The 17,441-nt window shown below is 40.3% G+C and overlaps 1 protein-coding gene across 12 annotated transcripts in view; it reads left to right on the forward strand.

Moving 5' to 3' along the window:
• The first annotated feature begins 14,412 nt into the window (after positions 1-14,412).
• The window catches only part of LCORL (ligand dependent nuclear receptor corepressor like), a 121,124-nt gene continuing 118,095 nt past the window's right edge, over positions 14,413-17,441 (forward strand). For 2 of the 12 annotated variants that reach the window (XM_033105892.1, XM_033105896.1), the window contains exon 1: positions 14,488-14,932. Coding sequence is in view for 7 of the 12 variants with exons in the window: in XM_033105896.1 (XP_032961787.1) it covers positions 14,779-14,932 (154 nt within the window). In the remaining 5 variants the exon portion in view is untranslated. Of the gene's footprint in view, positions 14,933-15,762; positions 15,976-17,441 lie in introns of those variants that run through there. The other 10 variants (XM_033105890.1, XM_033105891.1, XM_033105885.1 and 7 more) reach the window with 8 other exon arrangements.

The raw sequence follows: 17,441 nt of genomic DNA on the forward strand, positions 1-17,441 counted from the left end.
GGCTCCTTTAATGTCGTGCTCTCTCTCCCACCTCCCAGGGAACTTTTTTGGATGGACTCCTTTATTTTTTTTCTACTCTTTTGACATGCACTCTTCATAGATAGTTAATTCAGAATAAAGCTGAATATGGATTTTAGAAAGAAAGGAAGGAAGGAAGGAAGGAAGGAAGGAAGGAAGGAAGGAAGGAAGGAAGGAAGGAAGGAAGGAAGGAAGGAAGAAAGAAAGAAAGAAAGAAAGAAAGAAAGAAAGAAAGAAAGAAAGAAAGAAAGAAAGAAAGAAAGAAAGAAAGAAAGAAAAGAAAGAAAGAAAGAAAAGGTGGAAAGGAAAGGAAAAGGAAGGGGAGGGAAGGGAAGGGAAGGGAAGGGAAGGGAAGGGAAGAAAAGGAAAGGGAAAGGAAAGGAAAGGAGCCACCCAACCATCAGAAGCTAGTAAGAAGAATCTCCTTACAGTTTTCAGAGACAAAACGTCCCTGCCAATGCTTTTATTTCTGACTTCTGGCCTCCAGGTCTGTGAGATAATGCATTTATGTTGTTTTAAGATACCCAGCTTATGGTACTTTGTTACTGCAGCTCTAAGAAACCAGTACATATGCCTAATATCTTCTCACTTTGTCAGGTGAGGCTGATAAAACAGAGAAAACAATAAATAAATAAATACCCTGCCTACCGCCAACTTAGCAGGCACCTTTGTCCCTGCTTCACCATTTTTCTCCCTAGTTGGATAGAAGTCTATTACTCCAATGCAGAAGCTGTGGTGAATTTAAGGAGGTCCTCTTTACAAAACCAGTGATAGCTGATTTGGCACCTGAGCTTGCACAAAAAGCATACTGTGCTTTTAAGCTTAGAAATCTGACTTTATGCAAAGTTCCATTGGTGCATAATCCATAGAACTACCCTTTAAAAATAAATCCAGATATTAGATACTAATGGCTATCACAAATGTGCTTTGGCAAACAATGAATAGCAAGGTTATTCCTGAGATTTAAACTCTCAAGTATAGAAGCTTCCTAAACCTGGGATATTCCACGACAACAAAAACTTTCTTCACCCATCTGTATGATCTTTCCAAGCCTCTACCATAGGCATTTTGGGAGAAAAAAATAACTGATGGAAATACAAAGATACTGATAGCCAAAGGGACAATGAGATATATTCAGGTCAAGGTGTATATAGATCTCATTGGTCCTCCAATAATAGTCTCCCATCATCAGAGCAAAGTATTTAAGTGAATGAGGTGGTAAAGCCAAACCATGCTCTTTAGAGTGGATAACTACTACTGCAGGATAAACTTGCAATTCGTTAAGTTTACAGAGATTACTGAATTACCAAATTCACAATTTTATAGTAAGAAAACCTCAGAAAGAAATCAAACCAAGGTTATGAAAGCCTCCATTTACTTGGCCTCCTTTCATGAATGAAATCCGTGTTGCTGGCCCAAATGGGCCTTTGTCTTTGTTTTAATTTTTGCCAAAGAGCTTAGTCAAATAAGTTATTTTTAACAAAATTTTCTAGTTAGTGATAATTGTTTTTAAATTTTTTTAGAAAAGAAAATCCTTGTGCCAAGTGCTTTCTAATTCATTGCAAATCCAAGCTTAAATTGAAACCTATAGATATAGCTCTACAAAGATTGGAAAGTCACCTTTGTGGCTGAATTTTTACATATATCTCAGGCCAATATTCTTTCTGTTAAAGTCAGAAGGTTGATAAAAGATTTGTCTTTTAGAACCTTGACGATATATTTTCCATTTAAATTCTAAACAAGTTGTACTATGAAATCTTAAATTTTTCAAGCAAATGAGGCTGCCAGGTAGTATTTTTTAGTGAAGCAAATAATTTTAAATTAATCTTCCATGTAGTTTTAAAATGAAAATTAGACATATTCACTGGAAAAAAATTCAGTTAAGATGAGAATGAATACAGGGCAGATAAGATACATTTTCAGGCATGACTCTGAAACTCAATTTTCTGGGAGAAAAAAAAGATAATTTTTTTTTTTTTTAATTCCTGATCCTTCCAAGCACTTCTTAAGAAAAACCAAAAAAAAAAAAAAAAAAAGCACAAAACAACAACAACAAAAACCTAGTTTCTTTTTATTCACTCATTCATTTATTTATTCATTTAAATATTTACTGAGTGCTTGCTCTATGTAAGGCACTATCAGATGTTATTATTCTATATGTATGGGCTTTTTTTCTTGTTGTATATGACATTTAACAAAAGCCAGATATTTGCCTGGGAAAACAAAAATGTAGTATTCTTCTCTAAAGGAATTAAGCAAATAATCTAGGGGAAACTTTGGCAGTTAGCCATAGCCATTGGTACCTGTGGTGAATTGATGGATAGGCTCCCAATTCTTCCTTCCTTCCCCCCAACCCTTGCCAAGGTTCATAATCAGAAAAATATACATTCCATCCCATTGACTTTGGACTTGAATGGATGACTTGATTTGACCAATGGAAATGTTCACCAATATGATATAAGGAGAAGCTTTAAATGTTTTATGCTGTCTTGCTTGTTCTGGGGCACTTCCATCATCTTCATGATGAGAGCAAGCCCCAAGTAGCCATGGATCCCAGGATGAGACAAGCGGAGAGCACATAAACGTGACCTGCAACCTGAACCAAGCCTACCTGAACCCAGAAAACACACAAGTAAGTCAAGTTGAGAGAGGGAGAGAGAAGGAGGAGGAAGGCAAGGAGAAAGGGAGAGAGGGAGAGGAAAAGCTTAGGAAATAAAAAATAAACTACTTGTCTATTAAGTAAACATAGTCATAATATGTAGACAACTTCTATTGGTTATCAATTTTTAGGGCCAAACTATAGATAACACATAAACCATTTAAATATGGTTACAGATAGATTACCAATGTTATCAAACTTGACGTAAAAATACAGATGATGGAAAGTGAAAAGGAAAGAAAGAGCACATAGAAAGGTCAAGGTGCTAAAAACTTTCATCTTGAGAAATGGGGAATCAAATATATTGTCTATGGTTGATGGAACACACAATTATAGTATATTTTTCTAAAGTTTAATCACTGGGCCTGGGGCTGTTTAGTTGACTGGGGCTGTCATAACAAAATACCACAGACATGGTGGCTTAAACCACAGATGTTTATTTTCTCATATTTCTGGAAGTTAGAAGTCTGAGATAAAGGTGTCAGCAGAGTTGCTTTCATTCTGAAGGCTTTCTCCTTGGCTTGCAGATGCCTGCCCTCTTGCTGTATCCTCACATGGTCTTTTCTCTGTGCACACATTTCTGGTGTCTCTCTGTGTGTTCAAATTTCCCCTTCTTATAAAGACATCAGTCAGATTGGATTAGGGCCTGAGCTAGCAGCCTCATTTTACCTTAATCATTTCTTTAAAGGTCCTGTTTCCAAATACAGTAATGTTCTGAGGTAGTGTGTGTTAGGACTTCAACGTATGAATTTTGGGAGGACATGTCTCAATCCATAACGATCACAAATGTATTTAAAAACGTATGTTAAAATAGTGATATCACTTATATTGAGAGATAGGAGGACGGGGAAGTGGATAGTTTGATAAAGTCTAAAACTGAAGTCCGGAAACAGTGATAAACACATATTATATAGAGGCATCGAGCTAATTTAGGGCTGCCACATACAGTTGTGCACATTGTACAGAGTACCATTGAATATGGCAGTCGTGACTGAAAGTTAAAAGGACTTTGCTCTGGGGAACAGGACTGGAATTGAGGAAGGGTGAGGAACACTTGTTTTTTCATTAAAAAAACACTCGGCACTAGTTTATTCTTAAATCACGTGTACATATTACTTTGATTTTAAAAAATTTCATTCAAATTTAATAAATACATATTTCATTTCTCCTTTGCCTTCTCCCTACCACTGCCTTATTGCCAAACTTTACTAGCTCTTGAATGGACTATGGTAGTTTTCCAAATGTTTTCTCTGCCTCTAATACCCTCCAACTCATCCTGCCATACCTCTAGAGTGTTCTTTCTCAAATAAAAATATGACCATGTCACTCCCCTGCTTAAAATATTTCTATGATCCTGCTATCCCCTCTCTGTATGATGTTCCTTAACAGGAGTGTAAGATTTTCCACGATCTGACCCTTGCCTAACTCTCAATCTCTTCTCTGACCCTCTGTTATTGTCATTTTATGTCCTCCCAAAACTCAACATTTATCATGCTGTATCTGCCTTCAGACTTCTATTTTCTGGCTAGAATGCTCTTTCTTCTTCTAAACTCCAACATCCTCCCTCCCCTCAATTCATTGCTTTTATTTGGCTTACTCTCTTCTTCTCATCTTTAGTCCAAGGTTATTGGCTTTAGACAGAGCTCATTATAGGACCTGATTTCTCTCTCCTTTTGTGAGCTCTGTTTTTGCCGTTGGCTTTGTTCTCAAACCCTGTACAGTTGCACGATGGTTGTAGCACATCTCGAGGAAAAAAGCAATGGTCTCTCCCAAATCTCATTGTGTCTCATTGGCCCTAGCAAGGTAATGTGCTATCCTTGGGCCAATCACTATGCCAGGAGAATTCAATGTTCTAACTGGCCAGTCCTGAGTCACCTGCTCAAGACTGTAGTCAGGAGATGGAGTCAATTCACAGGAAGCAGGTAAATTGAGAATAGGAAAGGGAATGAGCTTCAGAGAAAAAGCAAGATAGACTTTCTAAAAGGAAGGTCTACAAATACTATGCAACAAACTCTAGTGACATATTGCCATGGTCACCAGAGCAGAGTCTGTGACTTAGCACCAAAAGCCCAGCACTTAGTATAGCACTTGACAAACATAAGGTACTCAAAATGTTTACTGAATTTTTATTTGTGTGATTTTGTTTTCTGGCTAAAAGATCTATATTATAATGTGGGATATAACTTAAATATTGACATTTTAAATTTAAATTGCTTAGTTTATATAAATGAAAGTTGTTTGAGATATTTCTGTGAAAATGAACAGTATTTTCATAGCCGTACATGAATTCTAATCATACCAAATTTGCAAAATAAAATTGTCACATTTTTATATATATTGCAGTTTTGTTTGAACTGAAAAAATAATGAAAACTCCATCCCAGAGTAGGTGACATTTTGGAGAGCTTTTTATTTTTTTATCTGTCTTAAAAAGTGCTTGGAAACCAATGCTTTAAAAGAAACTGCTGCTTCGGCAATAAGTTTTACATAATCCTCAAGGTGCCAAAATAAACTCTTGGAGCAAAGGATTCATAATAGAAAAAGAGCCGGCTTTTTAAATGTACAAAAAAGCACATCTGAAGATTTATTCTCAAAAGTGAGTATGTGCAAACCAGACCTCTATGAAGAATAAAGATACGCTAACAGGCATTCTAACTTAGCAACTGAGAGTCTCCCAACAGCATGATGCAACTATTTCATTAGCTGCATGTGGGTAACTTGATTCCTCTCACTCTCCTTATTCCTTATAGAACCTATCTGGGCAGCTATTTAATGCTACCAGGCCAAATTCTTTCTTCACTTCTTCCTGCCAAGTAGTACCATAATTGTCATCAAGATGTGATCATCTGTTTCATATTGCTTTAACTCATGCTGAATGATGGCACCAGTGTGAGTTGCCATTTTATTTCAGCTCTTATTCTTGAAATCAAAAATATGTGAACACTTCTTTTTATTCCCTTTTCCAAATCATAAGACTGTGACTAAATTAACATTGTCCTGTTTGATGCATTGTGCTATTTGATTGAAAGAATACAGATGACTACAATGGAAAGAGAAGGTTTTTAAGAGAGGAAATTGGATGGGGGAGGGAGAGAATAAAAACAGCTTAAGAGCATATAAAAGCTTTCACAGTCCAGAAGTGTTCTGCCCAATATGGTAGCCTCTACTTGCTTGTGACTATGAAATGTGGCTAGTCTGAACTGAAATGTGCTACAAGTGTAAAATTCACTTAGAATTTCAAAGATGGTACAGAAGGAAAGAAAGTAAAATATCTCATTAATAACTTTTATATTGATTATACGTTGAAATGATAATGTTTAGATGTATAGGATTATAAAATACATTCTTAAAATTAATTTTACTTTTACTTTTTAAATGCAGCTACTAGAAAATTTAAAATAGCGTATGAGGCTTGTATTTGTGTCTCACCTTATATTTCTATTGAACAGAGCTGGTCCACAACTTACACTCCAGGAAAGTGAAAATGGTTAGAGATGAGATACAAGGAGATATAAAGCTATCTGTAGCAAGCATTCCCAAATGCTATTTTCTGTTTTGAAAGGCTTATTTGGAAGAATATTCGTCTCTCTAAAGGAGGTCAGGGTAAAGTAGGTGATACATTTTTTCAATTAAATAGGTATTTGTTTTTTCCTGTCTGGATATCTACACTCCCCTTTTCTAATAATAATGCCCTGGTGTTCCTTTGAGAAACCATCTCTCTCTGATTTTGAGTCCATGTGGATAAGTCTGACCCATGATTCATTCTAGAGTTGGTCATATGACCCAGGCCTAACCAATTAAAATATTCCATTTCCCCTGGCCAAAATAATTGTCTCAGGAAATTGATAAAAGATTCTCTTGAGAAGGAATTCCAAATTCCTGCTAAAAGGTATAAATCTGGTTATAGATGTTCTATGAGCAAGGTGGGGTAAATTTAGCAAATTTTACTTAATAATCTGTCTTCAATCTGAAATTTTAGCCATGTTTGTTATCCTCAAATCCATAATCTCACCAGTCCAATTTCTCCAAAAAATAAATTTCTGATCTCTTGCAGGAGTTGGGATAAAAATGCCTGGCTGCACATGGTGGAGAGGGAATCTAGAGAAGGAGGAGTTGGTGCTTACAGCTTCTTACACAATCTTTGAACAAATGCTAGGCTTTCAGCCCTACCTCTCACCTCTACCTTTTGCCTTAAAATTCAATTTCCTGGGAACAATGGAGAAACAGAGAAACTGGGGAGACCATGACATTCAAAGTGGTTGTTGAGTTTTATATTTAGATTTCTTTTACTTTCAAGTTTCTGGTTTAGAGCTTAATAACTTTAATATATAAGAATAAGATCAGGTGATTTTGCCTATTAAATTTGAAAGCCTATAATAAGATAATATTAAACTGTTCTTTACCTTCCACTGTTGCATAAGTGAGTATTAATTATAATTTAAATCTTATTATTGCAATTTAAATGTTCAAATATTACATAATTTTGACATATTGACCCCTAAGTTAAGAAGTACTAAAGCTATACCAACTTCATATTTAATTTCTGTCTCTTCTTTATAAGGGTAAATCATAGTATAATTGAACTGCTTCATTCTTTTCTGTCTTTATTTCACCTCTATTCTCTAAGTGGATATGGGCCCCTCTCATATTTTACTGTTTTAATAAACCTTCTTTTAAAATAAACATATTCAACCCACTGGATTTCACTTCAGAGCTTTATTGTTAGGCTTATTTACCACAAAATATTGGCAGCTTGCACTATTAGCATATCAAAATAAATATTTTCTGTATGTTGAAACTAAAGACCAAACCCAACCTATTGTCAACAGCATGGAAAAACAATTTTCAAATTCATTAAATCATTCATATTTCTGTTCCCTATGGCATTTTAGTAAGTAAAGTGATATGCTTTATTTATATAAGACCTTGTGGTTTATTTCACATTAGGAGTTTCAACATGTAGAAAAGCCAAATTATGTTAATTCCTTGATTTGAAATATAACTCCTTTAAAATGCAAACATGCCACCTTATTTTGTCATTGTCTTGACACCAAAGACGAAAAATAAGTTTGGATTCATGAGTAATATGGTGGTAGGGGTGAGGGTGAAAGAAGTCCTATATCTTTCATATTTTCTTTTAAAAATCCCAATTTGTTACTTTTTCATATCAGTTCAACAAAAGTATCTTTGGAACCAACTAAAAGTAGAATGCAAGATTTTAGAAATAATGAACACCTGATTTCAGTCTACAAGGTGGGAAAGTGAAACAATAACATATACTCACAAATACAGTAATTATAATACATGGAAGAATATGACAAGACCCATGAGAAAAAGTATAAATAACATGTTTTAAGCACACATAAAGGAGTAATCATTATTCAGTTGGGAAGTACTGGATAAGTTCCAGGACAGCAGGATAGCATGGAAGTGTCAGGTGGGAAACAGCAAAAACCCCACATTGGCTGAGGGATAAATTAAATACTAGGAGGCCATGCTGATGTGTTTGTGTCACTACCTTCCCCCAAATATCAGTGCTCCTCCTGAAAATCAGAAAAAGTCCCAGTTTCTCAATTTCTGATACCTCACAAGCAGCTTTATCACCTAATTTTCTGCTTCCCTGTGTAAAGTAGTGGTTAAATTTGGAAAGACGGAGATTCAAATTCCAGTTCTACCACTAAAATTAGCTGAGTGATATTGGACAAATTAACTTCTCTGAGCCAATTTCTTAATTCCTTCCCTGTGATATGGGGATAATAGTAATGGTACTTATTGTATATAGTTATGGTAAAGGCTAAATGAATTAATAATGTATGTAAGTGCTTGACAAATGGTGGCTTAATTATAGCAAAATAAGAGTCAAGATTAGGAATCAGGAAATCTGATCTTTAGTTTGGGTACTGCTGCTTACAAGCTGTGTGACCTACCTAAATTGCTCATCCTCTCTGGGCCTCAGTTTCCCTATCTGCAAAAATAGAGGATTGACCTAGATGATCTGTACTCTCTCTAAATTGTAGTAGTCTAAGTGCTATAGATGACATTTTTACTTGACTTTGACACTGAACTACACAATTTGATTAAATGGGAAAAATTGCCATCATAAGCATATAATACATTGAAATTTTATTAAAAGGCTGAAAATGAAAGTGATAATAATGAATTAGGCCAGGAGAGTGATTTCAAGTGGATATAAAAAGAGTAGTGATAGATCAGGTCCTATTATCATCTGCCTGGATGTAAGAGAAAATAGATGATAAATGGTATTAAATTCAGATGCCAAGCTCAAAGGTGTATGATATGGTTTAACAAAGAAGAAAACATGTTCACCCTAATAATTGGTTATCCTGAGTTTAGGGCCTGAGTATTTCTAATGCAGTGAAAATTGTGTCCAACTATAAGATATTGAAAAAGAAGATGATAACAGGGTGTAATAGTAATGTCTTAAAAACATCCAGTGGTTTAACTAAACAAAGAATATAAAGAACAAAAATCTGAGACTCTCCCCTATGACCAGTGACAGTGTTAGATCATGTACTATGCCCATGTTTTTGTACTCTAAGGACAGTCTTGGAATAGAAAATGCATTACAGTTTAAGAAATGAAATACATCACCATTATATTTTTGTTTCTTCAATTTTTATCCCCTCTTGTGAAATTTTATTTTTGTCCCCTACCAAAAGTACAAAAAAAAGATGTCAATGACTGATATTTGGGAATGCATCAAGAAGACAAAACTCATTCACCTATTTTAGATACCTCTAATAATATTTAACTGCAGTATTGAAATTAAATGCATCAGCATGTGTATCTGAGATGATGGTGTCCTTAAGAGTCCATACTCCCATAAGAAAAACAATGCTGAGAAATCTTTGACTCATAAACATGGATGAATCCAAAATGTTTGCATAAAATTTAGCATAATGATTATATGGCTGATTACAAATTTTCTGAAAAGGGGCTATGTTTCATGTCCTAAATAATTGGTTGATCAAATTTATGTGATTTTTAGATCTCTGATTAGTGCATTACATTACAGTTCTAAAACTAAAGGAAATATAGTAAAGTATAATAATTTTAAAGCAGCTAATAAAGTCACTCAAAAATGGCTTTTCAGCATTATGCATCATTTTATAGTTAATTAAGACCTCTAATACGTAGTTATGCCTTACAATTACAAATATCTAATTCATACACAAGTAGTTAGAATATTAAATTAGGAAATGCACATTATTTTGCTACACGTTGATAATTCATAACTGAATAAATAGGTATTTTACAATCCTACTAGTATGTTGGATTGTTTATTTTTGTTGCGAAGTTAAACAAGAGCTTTCATTTTCAGTTAGTATCTCAAAAAACATGACTCTAATCGTACCCCGCTCTATTTTCAGAGTTCTACTGTGGTAACATGAGTATTTCAAACTACTCCAATTTATTTGTATGTATGCATCATATTTTCCTAAAATGTACCCCAGGTTGGGAATTGACTGCCAAATGGTCAAATAAATCAAGAAACTATCCATTTGCTCAGTAGTTTATCTTGGTACTGCATAAGAACACTACAGATGTGCGTATCAGTTTTAGATGAGTAATAGTGAACTTGATGGGTATTTATGGTGGTTTCATTGAAGTGATGACCCCAATTTGCTCACCCCTTTCTGTATCCATGCCATTTGTTCATGTCCTCCAGACTTTGGGCTTGGTCATCTGATTTGCCTTGGCCAATGGGACAGGGACAAGCAAACATAATGCAGCAAAGACTTGAAAAGCACTTGAATATTAATACTTACTGTCTCGTTGTAATGGATATGCTGCCACTACGTAAATAAGCTCTAGCTTGCCTCTGAGTGATGAGACACATGGCTCAGTCAATCCCATTTTCCCAGCACATAGGAGCCAAACTCCAGACCAGAGTGAAGCCATCTTAGGTCATGCAGCATTAACAACTCCAGCCAAGATCAGCAGAACCTTGCCAGATCAGCAGAACTGCCCATCTGACCTGTAGACTATCCAGCAGTAACAAATGGTTATTCTTTTAAGGCACTAAGTTATGGATTGGCTTGTTACACAGCAATAAATAAATGATATAATATGTATGGGAAATAGATTGCAGAACAAAAACATCTTCCCAAAGAACATTAACGTTTTATATCATGTACCTGTTGTTACATTAAAATTCCTTTGTGCGTAACTAGATTTCCAGTGTAAAAAACAATCTTGGCCATGACTGTCTTCTATCCTTGGCTATATAGATATCTAGAAATTCTAGAGATATGATTCTCATTAGTTTTGTTCATTAATATTTATTCGCCCCTTCTTTGGGGGAACATGGTAGTATTGCACTTTCCCATCTGCCGTACACTACAAATGTGGCCACAGATTATTTCTTTCCCTCTATCGACATTCCTTTGCAATAAGATTTGTAGCTTTTCCTGTGAGAAGGTAGAATCTACTTCCCCTATTGACTCTTGTAGAGCGGGAGACCCTGCTCGCTGAGCCATGTGTCGTGCGGGGTGGCCTGTGGGGTCTCAGCTCCTGCTCCCCACATAAGAACGCAGGATGTAGCTAGGCCAAAAAGGAACACCCACGGAGCCATAGGTAGGGAAGTCATACCCCTATGGTCTCACTGGAGGCTGGGTTCACACGACTTGCAACCTGCTGTCCACTTTGCTGCCAACCAACCGACTCTCCTTGACTCTCCTCCACTCTCCTCCACTCTGCTCTGTAGCCGCAGCAGTTATATTAGTGGCCAATGGCTCAATGGTTACAGCTGATGGCCAACCAGCCACAGCCGACGGCCATCCACTACCTGAGCCAGCACCCCTCCACGTGAGGCCGAGAGCCTGGAAACTGTTCTCTGGGGCTCTGTCCCCACACTCTGGACTTGGCAATATGATTGCTTTAACCATGTGGATTGGAGCGAATGTGACCCAAGCCAAAGCTTTTAAAGTGCTTGTGCATTGGGGCTTGCCTTCTTGCTGCTCTTGGAATTTGTGACTGCCACCATGTGAACAAGCCAAGGCTGACCTCTTGATGATAAGGGAGACCAGACTGCTTGCTCTGCTGTCCCAGCTGACAGTCAGCTCACCCTCAGAAACAGAGTTGCCTCTCTAATAGGCAGCTAGCCACAAACTACCTGAGTGAGCACAGCCCAGGCCAGAAGAACAATCTAGCTGAGCTTAAGACAAACTGCCATTCCATAGATTCATGAGCTAAATAAGTAGTTGATGTCTTAAGCTATTAAGTTTTGGGGTGGTTTGTTAACGCCTGCAAAGCTATCTGTTATATCACTCCTTTGAAGTTAGGCATGGCCACATGATTTGCTTTACCCAGTGAAATAGGCTTCTGGCAGAAGCCTTTAAGAGCTGGACAGTGATTTAACATCTTCTTTCTCTTGTCATGGTGACTAGGGAGGTTCCAGATGGTAGAGCTCCATAAGCCTGGGTCCCTGAAGGGACAAGGAACAGTTCTCCCTACTCTCCTTCCCACTGACTTTTGAAGGACATATAGTTTAAATAAGAAATAAATCTTTGTATTAAGCCACTGAGATTTTGAGTGTCCATTACTAGAGTGTAACCTAGCCCATTCTGACTAGGTAGAAATTGGTACCCAGAGGAGGTAGACTTATGATGACGGAAAACCTAAAATACATGGCTGTGACTTGAGGCTCAGTAGGTGACAGCTGTGAAACTGTTGTTTGAGGGTGGGTGGAAGGTTAGTAATGCATGTTAGCTGTAGCTATTTGCTAAATATTCTTCACCTTTCTGAATACAAATGTTTACCATAGTTATTCTGTCCCTGCCCCACCACTGTTATGTTGAGTACATGTGTGTGTATAAGCAGAGAGGATACATACTTTGTTTTTTTCAGGTCTCTATAAAAAGAGAAGCTTATTTCTGTTCTAATATAGAGAATAACAAGCATCACTCAGAGATGCTTAACTTTGAAATTAATGTCATTACTGAATAGAACTTTTGGACTGTCTCACTTGTGGTAGGAGTGAATGTATTTTGTAGCATAAAGAGAGTGAACTGTAAATTGGTGACTAGAAAGATGGATTGCAGTCATCATTGGTGCTGTTCACCAATAAGTCCTGATTATCTTCCTTCTGGGTGAATAGTAGGATTACACTTGCGAGCTCCCTGGGAGATAAGGATGCCTATATAATGTGCTTTCATCAAAGAAGTGTGAGTGGAATTGACTTGTATCACTTTCAGGAATAATCAGTTTGCCATTCATCTTCTTTCTGCCTATCATGCAAGTGGGGAAGTTCCAGAGATTGGAGCCTTCCTACGCCAGTTGCTTGGTGAGAACATCTTGCAGTGAAGCTCCATGTCACCCTACATGAAAAATTTGGATACTTTGTTACTGCTTGTTGCTGTATCATAAACTAGCCCATCCTAACTAATGTAGATTACTGTGAAAGTTTTCAGGAAAGCTACAAATACTGATCATCTTGGCAATTATAATGAGTGGAACCAGTAACCGAAACCATCCATTGATAATTTCAAAGCACCATCACAAGTGATTTTACTTGCTTCTCCAATTGTGACCATTTTGAAAAGGTTGTTATGAGACTTCAAACTTCGTTTTTGGTAATTTGTGAAAATGTAAAACTATATCTTCACTATGAAGAGGTAATGATGAGCAATGAAATACTTTCTTGTGGAGAAAATAAAAGGTGGATAAGGATAAGCCACAAAACAGGGAGGGTGGTATTGAACTCAGAATTCATCAGACTTTCCAAGAAGAATTAAAACTTTTCGCACAGACTTGTGCATAAATTTCCAGTAATACACAGTACTTCTCAGTAAACTTTGGATGCCTTAGCTCCAGTTTGGCCCCCTGCACATATATGGAAACCTATGCACAATCACTGTGATGCAAGAGTCAAAAATGTCATTGAAATTTGTATTTAATCAAAAGCTTTCTCTCTGAGGAAGAAAATATATTTTCTCTAGCACAGCGTAGAATTCATTTGTAAAGTGTTAAATTCCACGCCACACACGGTACTACGGTCAAGCAAGTGAAAGATGTCGCGGTACAGAAAGAAGTCTCCATGGGTCGCTGACCTCCAGGGGTTTACATTTTGCGGGATAAAAAGTTTTCCCTTTTGGAGTTTTCACTCAGTCACACCCAATGCCCCGTAAATAATTTTCGGTAAAAAGCCCCTCATCTTTTCCCTAATCCTTACAAATAGTCTCGCTTTCCAAGGTCTCTTCGCCCTGGAAACCGATGTCACTGAGGGAATCTCTCTCTCTCTCTGGATATTTGGCAGTTTTGGGGGGATTCGACCGAATGACCAGCTTGCTCTTTCCCTGCAGTAGTAGGATGACAGTGACCCCAAAGAGTTTCCAGGACTTAAAGCACAAAGTGCAGCCTGAGCCCTCAAGGAGCGGACAACTTGCGGTTTTCGCCGCCCTTCTACCGCGGAACCTAAGGAAGCTAAGGAGGCTGGGTCAGACCGGGCAACGCGGGCAGCGCACAGTCCTGTGCGCAGGGCTTTGGAGGCCAAGTCCACAAGGAGTGCAGCGCATACCCGTCCAAAGCGGGTCTGCATGCCCAAGTGTGGGAGGTATACTGAAGGGTGCCCATCCCGGCTGGACTACAAGGACCGGCATGCATGGCGCCGCGGCAGCAAGCTCCGTTCTGGGGCTACGGCGCATTGGAGCCTGGGAAGTGAAGTCTCGGTGCGGTTCGAATTGCATCGCGAAGGCAGAAGGGTGGAGTTGATAGTCCGCTCCGTAGCCCGCCGGTTCCTGGCCGGGCTTCGAGCCTGTAGCTCCCGCTCAGGGTTTTCGCGGGCGGCGGGAGCAGTATGGCTCGCTCGAGTAAACTCCGGGGGGAGGAGGGAGTGGGGAGTGGATGGGGAGGCGGGGTCAGCGGAAGCGGCAGGTTGCTTCCTTCTTCTCTCGCTCCCTCCCCGCCTCTCCCTGAGGGAGCGGTGGGAGGGGGAGGGAAGGGCAGAGGGAAGGTAGTGACACGTGTCAATCAACCCCCCTCCGGGGGGCGCGCGCTCCGGGGCTCGCGCCGAGGGCTCGCGCCCCTGCCTCGTGCCTGCGCCGCTCGTATGTAAATGAGGGCGCGTGACGCGGGACGCAGATGGACAAGGGAAGAGAGAGAATGGCCGCTGCCGCCGCCGCTGCTGCCGCTGCCGCCGCCGCCGCTCAGTGCCGGAGCCCTCGGTGCGCGGCGGAGAGGAGAGGATTCCGGCGGGAACTCGACTCTTGGCGCCACCGCCTCATGCACTGTGTAGGTAAGAGAGACACGGGCCGGGGCCCCGGTTCCGCGCGGCGACGGCTGCCGCAGCCCGAGGAGTTTGTAGCTGAGGGGTTTAGTTGAATCTCCCGTTCGGGTCAGTTCAATGGGGGAGCGAGATGGGAGCGGCGGCGGCGCGGCGGCCCCGGCGCTCGCCTTTTGTCTGGGGACTCCTCGCCCGGCGCGGTCCGCGCTGCTTCCCCTTCTCCTTCTCAGCTGTTGGGCTCCCCAGAAACTGTTAGTTCGGACCCGCTCACCGAGCCCCCAAGGAAACCGCTCGTTCGCGCTGTCCCTGAAACTCCTCGGCACCCCTTGCCGCCCGCCGTCCACCCTGTCAGGAGGAAGGAAGCGGCCCAGCTGGTCGGCGCCCGGGCGGAGGGGAGCCGGCGGGCAGGGCCGGCGGGAGTAAGGCGGGCTGGTCCGCGCCCCCGCCGGGCGCACACACACCCCCTTCTCGTCGCCGGGGGCCGGGCAGGCCGACGGAGCCGAGTTCCCGGGGACAGGGACCCGGGCGACCCCTCGGGCGCTCGCGGAGCTGGGGCCACGGGTGGACTGGTGGGGGGCTAAGGGCGGCGGGGGCGTCGCCCGAGGGGCGGGGGCGCCCAACTCTGCCCTCTCGCGCTTGGCGGCGGCGGCGCTGTGTGTACCCCTTTAAGAAGGAGCCGCTCGAGCACTGACGGTTGGGATTTGAAGTTCTTCCTCCCTCTTTGGAAGTCTGGACAGAGGGGTGGGGGGGCTGTTGCCATGGCGATGGCACCCTTTCCCCCCTTCTCGCGGATGCCCCGACGACTCTGGTCCTCTTTTACTGTCATGTGATGGACCGGTCTCTGCACATCGCCCTCCCCACCTCCCAGACCCTTTCTCCTGCAATTCCGTCTTCCCGGTTGGTGCGGTCGGAATCGTTTTTGCTTCAAACTTCTGAGCTCGGGGCTGTCATTCTGCGGGTTGCTTGGGGTGGCGGGAGGTGGCGTGACTTCTTCACCTTGCCGCCGCCGCTTTTTTGTCTGAGTGGAACGGATGCGTGGAGCTGTTACCCAGCAGGTTGGTTTAGTGGGCACAGAGGGGACAACGCGCGCGGGTCATGGGATGGGGTGTGTCGTGCGTGTTTGTATTGGAAGGGGGTTCTGGGCAGGAGAGTAAGGGAAGAGGTGGAAAGGAAGGTTGCATTGTCTAAGGAGTGGATAGTGGCAGCAGCTTGATCGACTGGCGAGTAAATCTTGGCGTTATGGAGTTGAGGCACTAACCTTAGTGCCTTAAGAAAACAACTCTCTTACCTTGTTTCCATCTGTTCTTGGCGCCACCTCGCGCCCCCTTTCCCCCACCTCCCTCAGATTTGTTGGGTAAGTGCCTGAGGATCCTTCTTGTTTTTCACTAGTGAAAAGGAGATCGTAGTAGGATAAACTAGTAAAACTTCAACTCAGAAATGTGCACTGCAGAATACGATGGATACAGGAAAACGTACGAGAAGGAAGGTTGCTCCGATTAGGGGCATTTAAGTTATGTTTAAACAATTTACTGTTTTACTCTTATAAAATATGTTTTGGTCTTATCTAAGGAAACATGGGAAATAGCTTTAGTCAAATATTCGTAAATGATTTTAATTCTTTTAAAAAAAGTGTAGAAAAACCGCATGGCGTTCCTTACATAAAAAATTTAAGCGAAGTGTTATTAGTGCTTCCTGAATACAAAATGGACCCGTTTTTATAATTGCTTATATAAAGATCTCTTCCACTGACAACCTGCTTAGAAATTGTTGAGTTCGTTGAGTTCGAATCAGGCAGGACAACAGCATTGTAACACTGGCTCGCGATATCATTGTGTTAAGTTTTCCCGAGGCGCACAGTGATTTTCACGATGTCTTTGGTCAATTTTTATGTGTTGTTTTTTTTTAATACTTTGGGTTCCCCTTATCTTCTTGCATATGTAGATCCATTAAGCACGGCCCTGTATCTCAAAAATATATGTGGTTTTGAAACATAGTCAAATTGTTATTAAACAAAGTTAATTGGATTTGATGGAAAAGGTATCTTTTTGCCTTACCTACTTACATCTGAAGTAGGATTGGGAGACATTGAAAATAGAATTAATGCTGTATGTCTAATATGCAATCTCTATATTACATTTTTAATGTTATATATTATTGCACTGTATTTGAATGGAAATTTTTTTCCTGTATTTGCTCTAACTATATTTAGAACCAATACAGTTAGAATGATTTCCCACAGTCCCAGTCCTAATCAGTTGACCTAATAAGACCCATTTCATAGTTTGTTTTTGCCATTGTTATTTTTAAATAAACAAACAATACAACTTTTAAACAGGATATACACTTGTTGATTGGGTTTTTTCAGTATCCTATATGTGAAGCACCTACTCATAGTGTGAATTGGGATTAAATATAGTTTGTGTACTTTCTTAAGTTACCTTTTGCTATTCAATACTTTCCTTTGTAAACGTATTTACAAAAACAGCCATATTCTCTTTCCTTTGCATGTGTGTGTGAATAT

The sequence above is a fragment of the Rhinolophus ferrumequinum genome, chromosome 5, assembly GCF_004115265.2.
Source record: "Rhinolophus ferrumequinum isolate MPI-CBG mRhiFer1 chromosome 5, mRhiFer1_v1.p, whole genome shotgun sequence".
Taxonomy (NCBI): domain Eukaryota; kingdom Metazoa; phylum Chordata; class Mammalia; order Chiroptera; family Rhinolophidae; genus Rhinolophus; species Rhinolophus ferrumequinum.